The 17,998-nt window shown below is 42.0% G+C and overlaps 1 protein-coding gene across 1 annotated transcript in view; it reads right to left on the bottom strand.

Annotated features, from left to right (window-relative positions):
* The window catches only part of cacna1ea (calcium channel, voltage-dependent, R type, alpha 1E subunit a), a 191,087-nt gene that overhangs the window by 77,009 nt on the left and 96,080 nt on the right, over nucleotides 1–17,998 (bottom strand). The window contains exon 6 of the mRNA XM_079505454.1: nucleotides 676–779. Within this exon, the coding sequence (XP_079361580.1) occupies nucleotides 676–779 (104 nt within the window). The remainder of the gene's footprint in view (nucleotides 1–675; nucleotides 780–17,998) is intronic.

Here is a 17,998-nt window from a genome sequence, read left to right as displayed (position 1 = left end):
TTTGTTTATTTTTGGACCACAATTCTTATGGTAACATGTTATTGGTTCGACCGCCCGTTAGATCGACCATTACTAACCCTATCTCTAACTCTAACCTAAACATAACCGCAAGCACGGGAGTAACCAACCTTAATCCGGTCGTTTTAATGCATCCCTCCCCAACCTTAATCCGGTCGAACTAAGGTCGAACCTTAAGGACTCATACCGGTTGTGCGTGCATCGATGCACACAGGGCAAGTCAAGCCCACACGTACACTCAGAGAGAGCCTCTGACATGACAGCAATTCCATCTGCTCCGGCTTGTAAAGTAGCCTCTCTCTAGTCTACAATGTGCTTGAACATCTACAGTACTTGACTGCGTCCCTGGTCGCCGTCTTGCTACACTGGTGCCCGAACAGGGACACAATCAAACACATTTATTGTAGAAAGAGGGCAAGATGTTACAAGCCAGAGCAGAGGGAATTGCTGTCTCTAAGTGGATGACTATTTTGTCCTGTGTGCATGATTCACAACAGGATGACTGATTTATCCTGTGTGATTCACAGCAGGTGTGCACTGTGCAGTCACACCCAGCTCAGAGTCCAATTAATTTGGATTTAGGCCAGGTGTGACAGCTTAAACGAGCCATCACCCACGCACATACATGTAGACATGTTATTCATTTGTAGTACTCACTGGGGATTCCTGAGACTAGTTTTAAGGGCCGCAGAACTCGCACGGCCCTGAGAGTCCTTAGGTCTACAGGGATGTTCAAGTGTGTCCCTGCTGTGGCCAGGATCCTGAACACACGCACGCACGCACACACACACACACACACACACACACACACACACACACACACACACACACACACACACACACACACACACACACACACGTTATTGTCTTTCTTAGGGATTCATGTGAACACATTTTGGTAAAAAATATATATATATATACCACGCACGCACGCACGCACCCACACACACACACACACACACACACACACACACACACACACACACACACACACACACACACACACACAGGCAGGCTGCAGTGGATGCGATATGCTTACTGAGATAAGGGGGGTATAATAGCACTGAGGACAAAGGGAGAAAATAAGCAGCGTGCGTTTTGGGGCTCCTGGCTGTTTCCCCTGCATGGTGGGAGGATGGCAGTGACAACTGCTCTTTACACACTGATCTTTACACACCGAACAAAGACAGCGGCTCCATGAAGGCGACTGTGGGACGCTCTCAGACAGGAGACACTCGAGGCACACAACAAACAGATGCTGAGACGTGCACGTCACAAGTATACTGTATACATCCACACAACCACTCTTCTCTCTGTCAGAGGTACACATATTCTTGTCACATACACTTTTGTGTGTGTGGCAGTGTTAACCTACATCCATAAACAAACACACTTTTTTTGTCTGTTTTTCTACTTTTCAAACTTCAACACACCTTTGTGGCCAAACTGACGACCACCCTTGCTCTCGCTCTCTCTCTCTCTCTCTCTCTCTCTCTCTCTCTCTCTCTCTCTCTCTCTCTCGCTCTCTCTCTCTAGTTCCCTGTTAATTAGCCCTTCCATGATCTTCTCCTGCTGTCCTCCCAGCTCCCTTCATTGTGATTTGCAACACACCTCTCCCCTGAATTTCTCCCATTCTCCCTGGACCGGCACTTCTCTCTCACTCTGCCTGCCATCTCTCACAGTTTCTCTGCACGTACATTTATCTCCTTTGAGCAGGATGCCTCCAGAGTGAGATGGAGTGATGAGGTGAAAACAAAGAAGGGATAAGCTATGGAATTACATTCCCCATCAGTCAGGACTGCAGACACTCTCCCCATTTTACACCGCAAACTGAAAACTCACCTTTTTAGAATCAATTTCACTCCTTGTATAATTGATGTACAATATGGTGGTTACTTGTTGTTCATATATGCTACAGTATGTAGTACTATGTACTGTACAGTATACTTCAATAGACAAGTTTGCTTGATCACATCTGCTAAGACTGTTATTTAGAGAAAGCATGTTGTTTAGACATATGCTAGGTTAGCGCAAATTCTTTGCACACTATTTACTTGACCATTTTGTGAAGCAGAGCCACACCGCCAAATACAATCTAATATTATTGCAATAAATTGTGTTTGACAAAATAGTAGAGAAGGGGGCATGCATGCAACTCATTTTAGAGAAGGTGGTCTGTGAACAATTACTTTTAACAGTAGAAAAATAATAATACATTTGACAAGTTTCAATCTGGCTTTCGTCTAAAGCACAGCACTGAAGCGGCACTCCTCAGGGTCTCAAATTACACCTTGATGCATGCAGACTCTGGGGAGTGTTCGGTTCTGCTGCTGCTGGACTTAAGTATAGCCTTTAACACGATAGATCACACCATTCTGATCAGTAGACTAGAACAATGGGTAGGACTACGGGGGACTGCACTACAGTGGTTTGCCTTCTACACCTCTGCACGTGTCCCAAGGTTTGATTCTTGGTCCTATTTTATTCTCTTTATACATGCTTCCACTTGGTGTTTTAATCAATCGGTTTTAATCACGTGTCCTCTGACAGACATTTTTCTTCAATTAAATCCAGATAAAACTGAAGTCCTTATCATAGGTCCTGAAGGCATGTGATGAAATAAAGCAGTCCATGGGTCCTTCATCAGCACACTTTGCAAAAGTTTCAAAGAACCGAGGAGTTTTATTTGACCATCAAATGAACTTAGTTTGAACCACATATTTTAAAAAAAGTGGTTCAAACCTGTTTCTTTCAAATAAGAAACATTGCCAAAATGAAGTCACTATTAACCCCTGGAGATTCCTCCCGGCTTAATTATTGTAACTTTTAATTCACTAATCTTAGTCGCTCCTCAATACACTGCCTCCAGCTGGTGCAGAATGCGGCTGCCAGACTTTTAACGAATACTTTTAGAAGGTCTCATATAACTCCAGTGCTTGCCGATTTACATCGGTTCCAATCGACTGCATAATTGTTTTAAAAAATGTGTTAATCACTTTTAAAGCTCTCCACGGGCTGTCTCCAATGTACTTAACTGAATTACTGTCCGCCAAGGTTAATGTGAGAATACTTACTGTAGGTCTTCAGGTAAAGGCCTTCTCAATGTACCTAAAACTAAGGACAAAAGGCGATAGAGCTTTTGCGTTCGTAGCCCCTACCTTATGGAATGAACTATGAGTTTCCTTAAGGAGGGCAGAGTTTGTCGATGCCTTTAAAAAGCTGATAAAAACCCCTCTTAAGCATTTTGGTTTGTAATGTATTATATAGTACTGTGTATTTATATTTATTTTATTTACTGCTCTACTGTAACGCATTGTATTGTTGTTTTTATTTTTATTGTTGATCTATGTGATGCTCTTGTTTTACTTCATTTTATTTATTGTACAGCACCTTGTAACATTTGTATTGAAAGGCGCTTTATAAATAAATGTACCTTACCCTACCTTCCACCAGGATTGTGAGGAGAATTTGTCACATCCCTAGTGCCAGGGCATGTGGGACTGGTTTAATTAAGAGGAAAGATAGCTCACAGTCATGCACAGATGTATAAATGAACATGTCCCATCCGAGGGCCTCATATAGCATCACACCTCTCTCTCTTTATGCAGCGCCTCTCCCTCCTCACTTTTCCTTCCCCTCATCTTTTGCTTTTCTCTCATTTCTTGTTCACACTTCTTTTAGTTCCTTCATCTCTCCCCATCTCCATCTCTCCCTCTTTCTCCAAATCATTAGTGTGTCTCTGTTGTGTTTTAGTTGTTATGGAGACCAGGGGATGGAGTCTAAAAATGGTCTCCTCGTCTGCCAGTGGACATCCTGGCATGCCCCCCTCCACCCTCCCCTCTCTCTCGCTCTCTGTCTCTCTCTCTCTCTAACCCACAGATACAATCATTTAACATGATCTACAAATGTATGACACATCTTTTAGAACTTGTGATGATGTATTACAGTACAAGGAGTTAGAGGTTTGTGGCGAAAGTTTGCTCTCTCAATTCAATAAGGACCACCTCACTCCATTCCACACGCAGACAATAGTGATCTAAAGCACCAGCACCACAATAGTGATCTAAATAGTGATCCAAAGCTACAACCATAGTATAGACCAATTATTAGTTTACAAACATTGAGCCTGGTGACTGTTCCATGTGACCAATGTGTGTTGGCTAGTGAGGCCCACCCTAGCGAGACATATACTTCATTGTGCAACAACATTGCGTGCCGAGAACAGCTGATATACAAGATCACATCGCGTCGCGGATGCGGGTGCGTACCGCGACACCTTCGCGGTACGGAGCATAAGGATTATATATTTCAAGGGCAAGAGATCACAATACAAATCATAAGCATTCTTCATCCACACTGGGAAAAAAATAGCATCTGAAAATGTGTTTGTTTTTTTTACACGCAAGTGCAGTGATCACTCTTCCATTGCATCTTATGAGTGATTCGGCTCATGTGCTGTACGTAGCCTGCGAGCACATACTGGTGCTTATCAGTGTGACGTCGTCTGTTAAGGCGTCTATTAGAATAGTCAATCTTTAATCACCAGGAGCGCTGTCAAGTTATTATATCGTAATATCACCATAGGAGCTGTACAGTCTCTTTCACATGACCCTCAACACCTCTTTCTCTTTGTCTCTATCTCTCAGCCGAAACAGCCACCACAGTGAGCTCAGCTTGTCCCCTTGTCAGAGTTGTCAGGTTTGATAACTGTGGCACAGTGACATAACCTGTTATGACAGGTCCCTGACATGTGTTGTATCTGTCATCATGACAAGCATCACACCATGATAGCGATAACATTGACTTATGCCCCGTGTCATTGTCACAGAGCACATTCAATATGATATGAGCCGCCATTGGGCCTCATGCGCCAACCGTTCTTAAGAAGTTCTTAAGAGGAAATTTGTTCTTAGACCCACTTAGGAAGTTTTTAAGAAGGTTTTGGGATCCCTCAATCTTTTCTTAGCTGTGATTTGTTCGTAGGTAAGAACAGAATCTACGCACACTGTGGAGCACTCTTAGGATGCCTTTTTCGTTCTTAAGTGCAATCTGAAAACATAAAGGGAAAACAGCGCCATCTGCATGATGCTCAAAGTTTGGTCTGAGGACCTCAAGGGGTCCTTGAGGAAGTTCCAGGCAGTCCACAGCAAAATATGGAATATTTTACCACTTTAATCCCATTTTATACTTTGAAAATAGCCAATATACAAGCTCACAAACGCGTCCCATTACTGCCCATTTTGAGCTTGTAGATCGGCTATTTTCAAAACATTTTGATACATCTTCAAAACATTACCCTAGCAGAAAATATTTTCATATGGGGGTCTGCAGAATGCATGTCAATTTGGGGGTCCTTGACATGAAAATGTTTGAGAACCACTGGTTTAGAGTTCACAACCCAACCCAAACAAACGCACCATACCCACCACATAACCCCCCCCCCCCCCCCCCCACCCCCCACCCCCCCCATCACCCCCCCCCCCTCCCCCACCAGTTGACTATTGTGAGATAAATAATAAAATACATTCATGAATATTGAAAATATTAAAATATTGCAATATTGAAAATTTCTGTTCACTTCAGTACCTCCACAGTATTATAGATTTTTAATGTTTGGAGTCTGGTGTTCCACCATATTTAGACTTTAGTTTAGGTATTCTTGACTTCACTCAACTTTATTTCTATGTGTGAGGTCCTGTGAGCTGCAATCACACACAGGTGTGACTGCAGGGAAGGCCATGGAGTCATGCAAAACTACACCCACCTGGGTGAACACAGGTAGGAAAGTGAATTCCCAATGCCTTATATGGGATTGGTGGGGCGGTTCCCTATGGTAATTAGGATGCTAATTGTCTCCACCAGGCCGAAGGCATGGGGAGAGAGTATGTTTTGCACTCCGTCCGTGTGTGTGTGTGTGTCCGTCCGTGTGTCCGTGTGTCCTTCCGTCCGTCCGTTACCAGCTAATCTCCGGCACCGTTAGCCCGGTCGATGCCAAACTTTGCACACACACTCCCTGGATGCCAACGATGAACCTCTGCCCTGCATTTTCCAGAACGGCCTGTTATAGCGCCACCATGAGGCAGCTTTTCACATTGTTTACCTAAAACTGCACCGATCTGCGTGAAACATTGCATGCACACTCCCTAGAGGCCAAGGACAAACCTTTCACCTGCATTTTCCGCATCTGCCTTTTATAGCGCCACCAGGAGGCCGACTTTTGTAAAACACATTTTTTGATATTACTCCTCCAGATTCTGTCCAAAAATCTCACAAATCGTTACACAGTATCTCTATGGTCATGTGCTCAAGTCGGATCTGTCCGATATTTCATATTCCATCCTAATTGGCTATAATTGGCTTTCACAGTTTGCAAGATTGCCCCGTTTTGAACAAAAGCCTCAAATCATGAACGCAGCATGCAATTTACGTGAAATCTTTCACACATTTTCTTACTAGGCTGAGGAATATATCCCACCCTTTTCACATTGGCCTGTTATAGCGCCACCAACAGGTTGATTTCTGCAAAACACATTTTTGGAACAAAATGCCTCAAGTCATCCAATTGCCATCAAAAGCAAACATGTTTATATTACTCCTAAACATTTTGCCAAACATCTCACACAGTCCTATCCTCCTGGTGGAGACCTGTGCCCAGAAGGGCACTTTTTCTAGTTAGGATATGTGGGGCGTCTACCTATGATAATTTGAATGAACTGGCACACCCCTTCAAGTTACGAGGATTTGGATTCATCATCATAAGAACATGCTTACGAACAATTCTGCCTACTTAAGAACGTTTCATGAATCTGACTGGACTTCTCTTAGGAATTCACTTAGGAAGAAATGTAAGAGGAAAAGTTAGGAACTTATTGGCGCATGAGGCCCAATTGTCCATAGCATTTAGAACATGGTTAACTAACTTGATTAACTTTTTTTTCCATACCGACAGCAATTGTACAGCCTGAAGGATATGTACTTTTATCTTATCTTTAAGTGGGACGCCTAATTTATGTTTGCCGACATAGTATTGTGTGACAATTTGTAGAGGGAAACGTGATTTCCAAAGGGCTGATGATAATGGAAGCTTTCATCACCTGCAATGTGTTCATTGCAATGTGTTCATTCCGTTCAGTTCTGCATTTTCTGATAAAAGGTCTAGTCAGATTAACTCAAATAAAATAAAAAGTTAAACAAATCCAAAGCTAGAAATGGATACATTATTACTTATTTTTGAGGGGCACTAGCCCCTCCTATATACAGGTTTAATGTTTGTTTTGTCACCGTTTGTTTTACATCACCATTACAACTCAGGTTTATCCTCTCTGACAGAGAGGCGAGATAAGCATTGGCACCTATTTTTATATAAAGCCATTGCTGGGATGCTCCCTGACTATATCTGCTCCATGTTGGAATTGAACAATAGCACGTATCAGACCCGCTCTAGTGATTTTTTAAGGCTCAAGGTTCCTCAGGCTCAGAAAGAGTTGGGCCCAACCTCGTGGAATGAACTTCAAAACTCCTTAAAACTGAGCTCCCTGCCATCCTTCAGTTCAAAGGAATGCTCCAGAACATTTTTCACCGTGATTGCTCCTGCTTCAATTGATTTATTTTACTGGTTGTTCTGCATTTAAGTTCCTTTGTAATTTATCCTGATTTATAATGTTGTGTTGATGTATTGTTTTGACTGTATTTGTGAATTGTAACCTTGGCTACATTGAAAATGAGGGCTTGCCCTCAACTTTCTGAGTATAAATAAAGGTGATGATGATGATGACATCAACTAATCATAGCAACATGAGTTAGACTTATAGCGCCCCTCACTTCACACGGGTGTGATTTTTGTATGATATTTCTTTCTGTAGACTGTATGGCAGACAGTTGACAGAAACAGACAGTTGAAGTGCCGTGAATTTTTTTACTTTTTCTGTTTTGTCTATGGAGTTAACATTACTCTAATCGACCTCCAGGTGTGGTTACTGGTTAGAATATTGAAAATTGAAATATGTCTTCCCAAGTTCCCTGAGTATTTTTGGTTTCTCAAAAGGCCCAATCGAGGCCCAGGTCAAAAGGCCCAATCGAAATGACAGTGATATAGTGACATCACAATATCACCCCCTCCCCTAACCCCTCCCCCTTTATCATACAACAACAGCTGTGGGTGCGGCTTCAGTTCAGGCATACTTAATGAACTGGTGGGTGTGGCCACATAAAAACATAATTAGTGTGGTTGCCCTAAAGGGCAACCAGACTATTGTAACTGTAACACTTTATTTTACTGGAGTAGTCTTTTTTTTATGTGCTACTCCTCCCACAGTTTTGACTGTACGCACTTGAGCCATATCTCAAATTGACCGGCTTCATCGGGAAGGATGTGCTTGTATTTTTTTAAGAGAAATGTTGTATAGTTTAATTGATATTAATGTATTAGTGAATAGAATTTCCCCATTGACATGAATGGGAAAATGCGATTTTTCGCATTTTCTCACATTCAAGTATTTTTTCCTCAGAGACTGTAAGCACTATAGTTACAAAACTTGGAGGGTAGGTTCATAATAATTACTAAAATTAATCAACTTATAATGTTATCGGTCGGCCTCATGGTGGCGCTATAACAGCCCACTTTACATTTTGGCTTATAACTCTTGAACCCTTTTCCCTGGATTTCTTGGGTCATGACGCATCTCCCCATATAGGCCACGCCCATTTGCGTCATGATAGATTTTCTGCCATTTTGAATTCTATCCAAAACACACTTTTTGCTCCTCCTCCTACAAATTTTGTCCAAATCTCACAAAAATCAGCACACATGATCTTTGAACCTATCCGATTAAAACACCATCGGCAGAATTTTGGTAGTGCGTATCGTTCGGCCGTAATTGTCGTCCGAAGTTAGTAGGAGGGGCCTATATCACAAAAAATGCCATAAATCACGAACGGAATGTCCAATCCATCCCAAATTTGAATCACATGTCGCAGGTGGTTCAATCAACCAAGTACCAAAAGCAATTCTATTTTCATCCATAGGGGGCGCCGCAAATGCGAGAAATGTAACCGTTTGTCGCAAAAACATGATTTTTGGGGGATAAATCCCCTCCGAATTACTTACGCATGATCACAAGGTTGAGGTGACATTGTAATTGGCTGGCAATGTCAGTGGGAGGGGCATATGTAAGCCACTGCGGCAACCACACTTTGCAATTTTTTAAAATTGCGACCTTTCTAGTTTTAACACGTTCTGTACACTTTTTGAAAAAATCTTTCTCCTAGTATAATCATAGTACCCATTGATCATGGGTTTTTTTGGGGGGGGGGAATCACGGCACTCCCTCTTTGGTAATGGTGATTCATGGAACTTCAGTAAGTTCTGATGCTGTTCTAAGTTGCCCTTCTAATTGTTCTGTGTACAGAAAATGTTGATTTATTTGACAATGCTGCAATGCAGAGGAGTGCGTGTGTGTGTGTGTGTGTGTGTGCGTGCGTGCGTGCGTGCGTGCGTGCGTGCGTGCGTGCGTGCGTGCGTGCGTGCGAACAGTGATTGTCTTGACCATGTGAGGAATTGTACTGAAGCACTCCCACACTGTTCTGCTCTGGTTGGTTTATTTGAAATAAGCTTCTCCACCCACAGTGTCCCCCCCCCCCTCTCTCTGTATCTTTCTCTCTCTTTCTCTATGTATCTCTCTGCCTCGTTCTCTCTCTATCACTCTCTCTCTTTTTCTCCTTCTCTTTTTGTCCAAATGTGCACGCACGCACGTACGCACGCACGCACGCACGCACGCACGCACGCACGCACGCACGCACGCACGCACGCACGCACGCACGCACGCACGCACGCACGCACACACACACTGAAGAAGCAGAGGACAATGAAGATATTGGCTAGAGAACATACCTTGAAATTAACATTACATGTATATGTATCACTCTGCTAAGCGTGTTACATGCTAAAATTGCAAAAAAAACAACTCACTCAAATGGACCCGCAAAGATAAAAAAGTAAAAAATAAAATGTTACGCAATCATAGTTAACACTTTGGTTTGCCAAATAAAATGTTTGCTCTTTGGGCAGGATGAATAATTAACCTAAGCAAATTATTTATTAGCCTTCCATTGGAGAGAGTGGGGGGGTGGGTTGTGTGTGTGTGTGTGTGTGTGTGTGTGTGTGTGTGTGTGTGTGTGTGTGTGTGTGTGTGTGTGTGTGTGTGTGTGTGTGTGTGTGTGTGTGTGTGTGTCTGTGTGTGTTTGCACAGCCATCTATACTGGAATGAGATTCCTATGATGTCAATTAGTGGCCAATTTAGTGGGAGCATCCACAGATGCCACCCCACCAGATGATGACACCAGTGAGGTAGTCTCCGGTGATTTGACCAATCCGCCTCCCGAAGAGCTGAAGGTCAGGACCTGGTACATATACAGTACTTACTACAGTATATAGATGCCCTACTGTCATTTATGGGTCACAGGATTTAGTGCCAAATGCCATGAGGATGAGAAATATAGATAACTTCTTTGACCTGCGTTGAAGCTCCAATGCCGAGACCTTCAGAAAATAACCCTCTGTTCTTTAGAAACAATACCTCTGCCGTCGGGCAGAAGAAACCAGCTATCTCTAAAATGTAAATTTTTCAGGAAATTAAAAATATTCTTTTAGGAAATGAAGATAAACATATATTTTTAAAACAAAGCAATACTGTTTCATTGAAGTTGGTATTATGACTTTATATATTCTCAGATACTTGCATGAGAGGGGGAGGGAGAGAGGGTGGAGTTATGTGCTTTAGCAGACAGTATAGTATAATCATAGTATGTCCAATGGAGTTTAGCTGGTTTTGTCAGAAGAACCTTTTAATACTTTTCATTGGTTCAGTATTTTTTAACCAACACAGAGACGTAAAGGGTGTTCAATAGCATTGATTTATGAAAACAAAAACAAAGAAACGGTTGGCTGGTTTCTGCCGGACAGCAACGAATATATATATTTTTTAAATCAGGCACATCTCAGGCAGTTGATTGTTTCCCAATAGTAGTTTCAACTACTGGCTACTTCTATTTCCAGTAGTACAATGTGTTGAATGATTAAAAAACAGCACTCATGCACGTACCCTGGGTAAATAAAGGTAGAGGGGATAAAACTATCTTCAACTCTCTCTCTCTCCCTCCCTCCCTAACTAGTCAAGGTAGATGTCAGCCACCTTAGAGCAGTGTTCTGTTTGATATTAAAAGAAGAGTTTTTCCTTGCCACTATCATCAAGTGCTTACAGTGTGGTCTTGATCTACTCTGTAAAGTGTAGGTGAGAAGATCAATCAATCAATCAATCAATCAATCAATCAATCAATCAATCAATCAATCAATCAATCTATCTATCTATCTATCTATCTATCTATCTATCTATCTACCATCTTTTTGCCTCAAAAAACTGTAACTGTAGTTATAATGTGAGGCAGCTGCAATGCAGCTTGTGTATGGTTCAGTCTATTCCACTGATTGATGAATCAGTTCACTGTCTGTGAACTGAATCACAGGTCTTTATCCCTCTGTGGTCAACATGATAACATCACAGGGAGGAGGCAGCCAATGCAGGCACCTGCCACCTGGTGTGTCACTATCTCAGCAGGGCTGTATTTTGCGTGTCTTAAGTACCAGGTCTTATTACTTAACTTAAGACCTGGAGGCGTGATCAATGCCATTTGGCTATTCTGAGTGGCCAAAGAGCTTTGATCACGCCTCCAGGTCTTAAGTTAAGTAATAAGACCTGGTACTTAAGACACGCAAAATACAGCCGTCCGAGTCTCTCTCTCTATAAAGATAATGTCACTCTGAACTCTATGCACAATTACTATACCACCGTCAACACAACTATTATCTAGTCACAGCTTTGGCCACATTATGTCACAGCATGATTGGAAAACCAGTCCGATTGAAAAAGGCGCACTCTGTTTCACCATCAGAGGGGCGCCGTCTTAAGGTGACTTGAGAAACGAGAGGCACCGCCGAGCAAGCTCTCCTCCTCTGGTTTTATCTGAGACGTTTTCACATAAGAATTGAAGCAAAGTGGAAACAAGATGACATGAAATGGGCTTTTCATGGGTCACAGGGTTGGTTCACCCTATTCAGTGACTAATGCCATTATTTTCCCCTAAACTGGTTTCTGCACTGCAGTTTAACAAAGACACTCTTGTCGTCGAGATATAAACCATTTATCACTGTCACAGTCTGTCTCTCTCCCATCACTCCTACCTTGCTTCCACCTCACCTCGTTCCATGTACACATCTATTCCTACTCCTCCACCTCACCTCATTACACAACTGTTCCTACATCTCCACGCCACTTCATCAACATCATTAATTAATTCAACTTCATTAACCCATTTAGACCTGAGCGGCATTCTAAAAAAACAGTTTTCTGAAAAACCTATGTTTTATCTATATGAATTATCTGTATTTGGCTGTCGACCCCCATCTGTAAATATGTTGTTCCAGGGTCCCACCAGAAGCAAAGATATGAGTTAAAAACGTTCCCGATTTAAAAAAAAAATGCAGATCTACAAGCTCGGCACTGAGTGCCGTGCTACGAGCTTGTAGATCTGCTATTTTTCAATAGCTAAAGTATAGCATAATGTTTAAAACACCAAAAGGGGTTCCCGTTCTGAATGGGTTAAACAACATTTTACATCCGGTAAGTAGTTGAAGTACTGTATGACCTAATTTGTAACCCACAATCCCTCTAGTACTGGATCAAAGTGGATTCATGGGACTTCTTCGTATAGGACGAAGCCTATGTGTGGATAGATAGGGTTGTTGAGAACACAATGATTGTCCCTGCTGAGTGCAACCAAATTGGTGCTGACTATATGCGCCCACGTGCACGCCCGAACCCGTCTTGTTTGTCAATCATTTAGGCGCTCTTTTTAAAAACATCTCTTGTCAACACTTATTATGCTCAGGACGTGTACACAGGTTTTCATAATTACACCCGTAGAAGGCCCAGGACGTGTGTACACGTCTTCAGATCCTTTTTAATGCTATAAAATGTTAATGCTGTTTTGCTGCGCACGCAGTCATTCACTTCCTGGTTTACGGGCCAACAATCTTCCTAATTTACTCTGAATCTACGGCACTGTCCGTGGTTTTGATCAGAACAGCGATGTTCTGTCCTAATTTCTGACTTCATCATGCATCTCGTTTGGAATATAAACGCTTCTAAAGAGAGATCACACTTATTAGCGCAAGGTAGTAATGGAAGATTTCACCTTCCGGTTTTGGGGGGAAATGGAAGGCGGGGCTTTTCAGAGTAAAATCTGCCTCATCTGCTTGGCACTCTAGCGCCTATATAATGGAAGGTGGCTTTTCAGAGTAAAATCTGCCTCATCTGCTTGGCACTCTAGCGCCTATATTCTGAAAACTTCCCTGGCAAAAAGAAAGAAAGAAAATTAATTATCACTGAAAGCCATTATACAATTCTTTTACCCATTTAGAAAATTGAGACAGTACTTAGGCATGGCCACTATCCTACTGAAAGCTTTCTCTGCATCCAGTGAAACATACAGCTGGGCCACAGAGACAGGTTTCTTTGTCGATGATGTGGCAAAGTCTTATCTAGTCTAGCCAGATTCTAAGCTATATTTTATGTTGTGTCCCCTGCCATAGCCATTGTCCTTGTACTTATTTTCCTGGTTTCCTGAGTCCCATCTCAGGTTCTGTTCTGCCTGCCTTACCTGTGTCAAAGGCACAGTTAAGGCAGTTCTGAACCCTGAATCCCTGCCTGCTCCATTTTGGGATTTGTTCACCAGTTTTCAGCCCCGTCCTGGTTCAACGCATGCCTGCTTCGCCTTGTCCCTCCTGTATGTTAATACATTCTCTGTATTAAACCTTCTCCACTTCCCCTGACACACACCATGACAATAATAGTTAAATTAATAATTTGTATTTAATGGTGTGGCTCTGGTCCAATGATGCTTCAGAACAAATATGCACATGCATAACACAGACTCAGAGTCTGTGCTCACAGGGCTCATAGGGCATAGCCTGAAAATGCAGTAATTATAAGGAGAACATGACAATAGAAAGACTGCATGTATGATGTTGATCATGTAAGACTTTTTCAATGGACTGCTTAGTCAGCTTAGATCAGGATGAGACCAAATTAAACTAGACAAAGTGCTCCTCGGAGCACAGGTATCCGTCAGGTCAGGTAGGTTACTGTGGGCCAGCAACGATCGGAAATTGAATTCAGTCATTATAGAGTGGAATCTGTAGAACATGAGGGATTAATGTTGATGAAGTTAATGCACATGCCTTCCAACTGAGACAATCAATTTGACTTCTAACAGAGAGCAGTACTTTAATTGCAGTCTGACGAGGAATCGAGGATAGATGATTTAAGATTCCAAGCCTAAAAGTATGCAACTCGAACAGTGCTACTGTAAGTCAGCAGAAGCGAACATTGCACGCCTGCCTTGTTTTAACAGCAAACTATTACGAGTTGGGATGGAAAATGGCACCTCCACATTCCAGTGTACCGGAAACGCTGAAAAGTGGCGCACATGACAGGGTAGTGCAGTGTCAAAGGGGTGACTCCAGAGGTGATTTTGGACCAACTAGTGCGAAATGAGAGTCTCCATCGGCCTCAATGTAAATAGATTCACAAAAATACATTTATCTCAGATTCTTTTCCCAGATTGCGTTTTTGGTCAAAACAAGCTTTATTCAACGCCCATAACTAAAGAACAGATTATTACAATGCGGTTACAACATTTATTTTCCAGATGAAAGAAAATACGATCGCCCCCTCCCCCCGCCTTTGTTTATATCCAGTTCACGTCGTGGGTAGGGATGGGTACAGAAACTCGGTTCCGATAACAACATGGTGGGTACCGGGTACCCATACAAATAATTCAATTTCGGTTCTGCATATCGGTTCCTAGACACGCAGTCACGTGCTGCCGGCACGGGCTCCAAAAAATAAAAAAATAATTCTGATTCTGATTCTGACTTGATTCGCAGGACATTGGGCCTCATGCGCCAATAAGTTCCTAACTTTTCCTCTTACATTTCTTCCTAAGTGAATTCCTAAGAGAAGTCCAGTCAGATTCATGAAACATTCTTAAGTAGGCAGAATTGTTCGTAAGCATGTTCTTATGATGATGAATCCAAATCCTCGTAACTTGAAGGGGTGTGCCAGTTCATTCAAATTATCATAGGTAGACGCCCCATATATCCTAATTAGCATCCTAATTACCATAGGGAACCGCCCCACCAATCCCATATAAGGCATTGGGAATTCACTTTCCTACCTGTTTTCACCCAGGTGGGTGTGGTTTTGCATGACTCCATGGCCTTGCCTGCATTCACACCTGTGTGTGATTGCAGCACACAGAAATCACAGGACCTCACACATAGAAATAAAGTTGAGTGAAGTCAAGAATACCTAAACTAAAAATCAATAATACTGTGGAGGTACTGAAGTGAACAGAAATTTTCATATTTTCAATATTCATGAATGTATTTTTTTATTTATCTCACAATAGTCAACTTGGGGGGGGGGGGGGGGGGGGGGGGGGGTTATGTGGTGAGTATGGTGCATTTGTTTGGGTTGGGTTGTAAACTCTAAACCAGTGGTTCTCAAACATTTTCATGTCAAGGACCCCCAAATTGACATGCATTCTGCAGACCCCCATATGAAAATATTTTCTGCTAGGGAAATGCTTTGAAGATTTATCAAAATGTTTCGAAAATAGCCGATCTACAAGCTCAAAATGGGCAGTAATGGGACATGTTTGTGAGCTTGTAGAATGTAGATTGACTATTTTCAGTATTTTCAATAGTACTGTAGAGGTACTGAAGTGAACAGAAATTTTGTGGGTCTAAGAACAAATTTCCTCTTAAGAACTTCTTAAGAACGGTTGGCGCATGAGGCCAATGGGCCTCATGCGCCAACCGTTCTTAAGAAGTTCTTAAGAGGAAATTTGTTCTTAGACCCAAGTAGGACGTTTTTAAGAAGGTTTTGGGATCCCTCAATCTTTTCTTAGCTGTGATTTGTTCGTAGGTAAGAACAGAATCTACGCACACTGTAGAGCACTCTTAGGGTGCCTTTTTCTTTCTTAAGTGCAATCTGAAAACATAAAGGAAAAACAGCGCCATCTGCATGATGCTCAAAGTTTGGTCTGAGGACCTCAAGGGGTCCTTGAGGAAGTTCCAGGCAGTCCACAGCAAAATATGGAACATTTTACCACTTTAATCCCATTTTATACTTTGAAAATAGCCAATCTACAAGCTCACAAACGCGTCCCATTACTGCCCATTTTGAGCTTGTAGATTTTCGAAACATTTTGATAAATAGCAGAAAATATTTTCATATGCGGGTCTGCAGAATGCATGTCAATTTTGGGGTCCTTGACATGAAAATGTTTGAGAACCACTGGTTTAGAGTTTACAACCCAACCCAAACAAACGCAACATACCCACCACATAAGAAAGTTGAGATAAATAATAAAATACATTCATGAATATTGAAAATATTGAAATATTGAAAATATGAAAATTTCTGTTCACTTCAGTACCTCTACAGTACTATTGGTTTTTAATGTTTGGAGTCTGGTGTTCCACCATATTTAGACTTTAGTTTAGGTATTCTTGACTTCACTCAACTTTATTTCTGTGTGTGAGGTCCTGTGATTTTTGTGTGCTGCAATCACACACAGGTGTGACTGCAGGCAAGGCCATGGAGTCATGCAAAACCACACCCACCTGGGTGAACACAGGTAGGAAAGTGAATTCCCAATGCCTTATATGGGATTGGTGGGGCTGTTCACTATGGTAATTAGGATGCTAATTGGGATATGTGGGGCGTCTACCTATGATAATTTGAATGAACTGGCACACCCCTTCAAGTTACGAGGATTTGGATTCGTCATCATAAGAACATGCTCACGAACAATTCTGCCTACTTAAGAACGTTTCATGAATCTGACTGGACTTCTCTTAGGAATTCACTTAGGAAGAAATGTAAGAGGAAAAGTTAGGAACTTATTGGCGCATGAGGCCCATTGTTCGTGTTTGTGCGGGACGCGAGGCAGACGGTCAGGACTGGGTGGTCACCCGGCCTAGACACAGTGGGACTTGCCAGTCAACCCCAGCAGCAAGTGCTAGGCTACTAGTAGCAACATTAGCACCTCACGTTACATACTGTCTGTCTGTGTAGGGAAGTCCTTAACAACACGGTGTCTGGTGTGACACTGCACATGTCTCTCAGTGTGACTGTGTGTGTGTGTGTGTGTGTGTGTGTGTGTGTGTGTGTGTGTGTGTGTGTGTGTGTGTGTGTGTGTGTGTGTGTGCGAGAGAGAGAGAGAGAGAGAGAGAGAGAGAGGGGGGGGGGGGGGGAGTAAATAAATAAATACGTTTGATACTAGAAAACTTGGTAAATACAGAATAAATATATTCTAAAAGAAAACATGCAGCTCACTGTATTATCCACAAATGGTTCAACTGTTGAAGGAGAGGATGTTACTCTACTCTATTCATTACCTTAAATTGACTAAGGCCTAAAAGAATAAAGTAGCCTAAAGCTTTTTGTTAAATAAACATTATTATATAAACTCTTATTTAAGTTATTTTATACCATTTTAGAACCAAAATAGGGAATCGTTAGGAACCAGAATCAATAAGCAGAACCTTAATCGGAATTGGACTCAAATCATAACGATACCCATCCCTAGTCTTGGGTCCAGTGGGCCTTCAAAATAAGGGTTTTGACTGAAAAACATTGGCAGTGGTGGAAGAATTAATGAATTCAGTGACACCATCATTATTATACAATTTGTTTCCCCAAATCACAGATAAAATGCAACTTCTACTTTGTTAAGGTCGCAGTATTGAATGTCACTATAACCGCCTGCACTGTCCCCTTTTCACCTTCCTGTGAATATGCTTATTATGCATATTCATGTGTTCTGTTATATTACTGTGTACCCAACACTGTTTACC

The sequence above is a fragment of the Electrona antarctica genome, assembly GCF_951216825.1.
Source record: "Electrona antarctica genome assembly, chromosome: 7".
Classification (NCBI taxonomy): domain Eukaryota; kingdom Metazoa; phylum Chordata; class Actinopteri; order Myctophiformes; family Myctophidae; genus Electrona; species Electrona antarctica.
This window is presented reverse-complemented; position numbering and strand designations above follow the sequence as displayed.